Source organism: Athalia rosae, chromosome 2 (assembly GCF_917208135.1).
Source record: "Athalia rosae chromosome 2, iyAthRosa1.1, whole genome shotgun sequence".
NCBI classification, from domain to species: domain Eukaryota; kingdom Metazoa; phylum Arthropoda; class Insecta; order Hymenoptera; family Athaliidae; genus Athalia; species Athalia rosae.
Genome location: NC_064027.1, coordinates 18,601,409 through 18,602,958, shown reverse-complemented (window position 1 = coordinate 18,602,958; position 1,550 = coordinate 18,601,409). Strand labels below are relative to the sequence as shown.

Genomic DNA, 1,550 nt, shown 5'->3' with positions numbered 1-1,550 from the left:
TTCCGAACTGCGTCAGGTGCAGTTTGGCCAGGTGTTCGTCCCCGAATCGGAGCTTTAGGGCAGAGCGAAGCTTTTGATAGTTAGCCACATATATCCATCTCGGAAAGGCTAGTAAGAACGGATACAGCGGTACCCCGAAGGGCGCTAGTGAGTACACCAGCCTTGGTCGGTGTGTCCCAGGCGTTGTGCCTGGCGATCGTCTCGAACTGACGGTCGTACTCGGCATAGTTCAAGAGTCCGTTAAACGTGCCAACCCTGATCTGGTGACGAGCAGTTGGCTGAGGCGGAGTGCGCAAAGAGCGAAAGACAGGCGCAGCGGTTTTAGCTACTACTAATTCTGCTGCTGCAGGAACTGGCGAAGATCCTCTGGAGACCGCTAAGTGAGGGGGCGCGTCCCGATAAGGTCTGCTCCTGCTGTGGAGGAGCAAAAGAAGCAGGTGCTCTAACGGCACAGGAAGATGCAGAAGCTGGACGCTGGGGAGCATCCCCGCTAAAAGATGGAGAATTTGCGGCCGGGGTGACCACCCTTCTAGGAGCAGCCACGCAGCGAACCCCAGAAAAAGCGCGGAACGCTCGTCCCGGATCCCGGGGGCTCCCTAGGCCTCCTGGACTAGCAGCTACCGGAATAGGAACTCCGCCCGAGGGCAATACTCGAGGTGTTCTAGGTGCTGGAATCGGGCGAGCAGCGAGCAGCGGCGTCGGCGGCGTCCTTGGAGCAGAAGAAGGGCTTCCAGCTTCAGCCGAAATCCCATGATCTCTCAGCAGAATCGCCATCCCGGTTACTTGCCGCTGGAGACACGCTATTCTCTCATCCGCAGCTTGTGACTGCCGGATGAGGACCTGTAGGGCTTCCAGAACCCCTGAAGAAGGCTCGCCGGCTGCAGGAGGTATAACTGGAGCGATGGCAGGAAAATCCTCTGCAACCGCTTGGCTACGCAGACGACCACGACGATCCTTCGTCAACACCATTTTTTAGCACTTTCACCCGCACGCGAAATAAAATTAAGTCGATCCAAATCCCCAGTAACCACTTCTGACACCAGTGTTACTCCGGGCGGATAACCGGAGTAGGAATAAATGGGTCAAGTGAATAGATTTGCAATAAGTCTGTTTTATTCAAAAAAAGGTGCGTGCGCCCTCTTTGCTAGTTCTGAACAGATTGTTATATACAATAATAACAGCCAACTAGAGAACGTCAGATTGACAGACGTCAAAGACATTTAACGAAGAGTCTGGAGGTAGCATCAAGAGGAGGCGGCCGACTGCTCGCTGTCAAACATTATGACGTTGGTCACGACGTCATGACAGCGTGACAGCAGCCCTACTCGACTGGCACTAACCTACCTATCGGACCATGCAATGCGTATACGCTAAGATCCTGTGAAGAGATTTCCCCCAGCGTAACAATATATATGTACTTGGTTTGGATTAATTGTAAGTTTGAAAGAAATCTGAAGATGTGTCCTTGTCACTGGCACAGTAGGTGTTTAACGACCAGAGTCTTCTTGGCTCATCACTTGATAGATTTTCGGTAACCAACTCTCGACTCA

The 1,550-nt window shown here is 52.8% G+C and overlaps 1 protein-coding gene across 1 annotated transcript; it reads right to left on the bottom strand.

Annotated features, from left to right (window-relative positions):
• Nucleotides 1–321: 321 nt before the first annotated feature.
• LOC125500030 (verprolin-like) lies at nucleotides 322–969 on the bottom strand. The gene has a single exon (XM_048651109.1). The coding sequence runs from the start codon at nucleotides 967–969 to the stop codon at nucleotides 322–324; it is 648 nt and encodes a 215-aa protein (XP_048507066.1).
• Nucleotides 970–1,550: the final 581 nt, after the last annotated feature.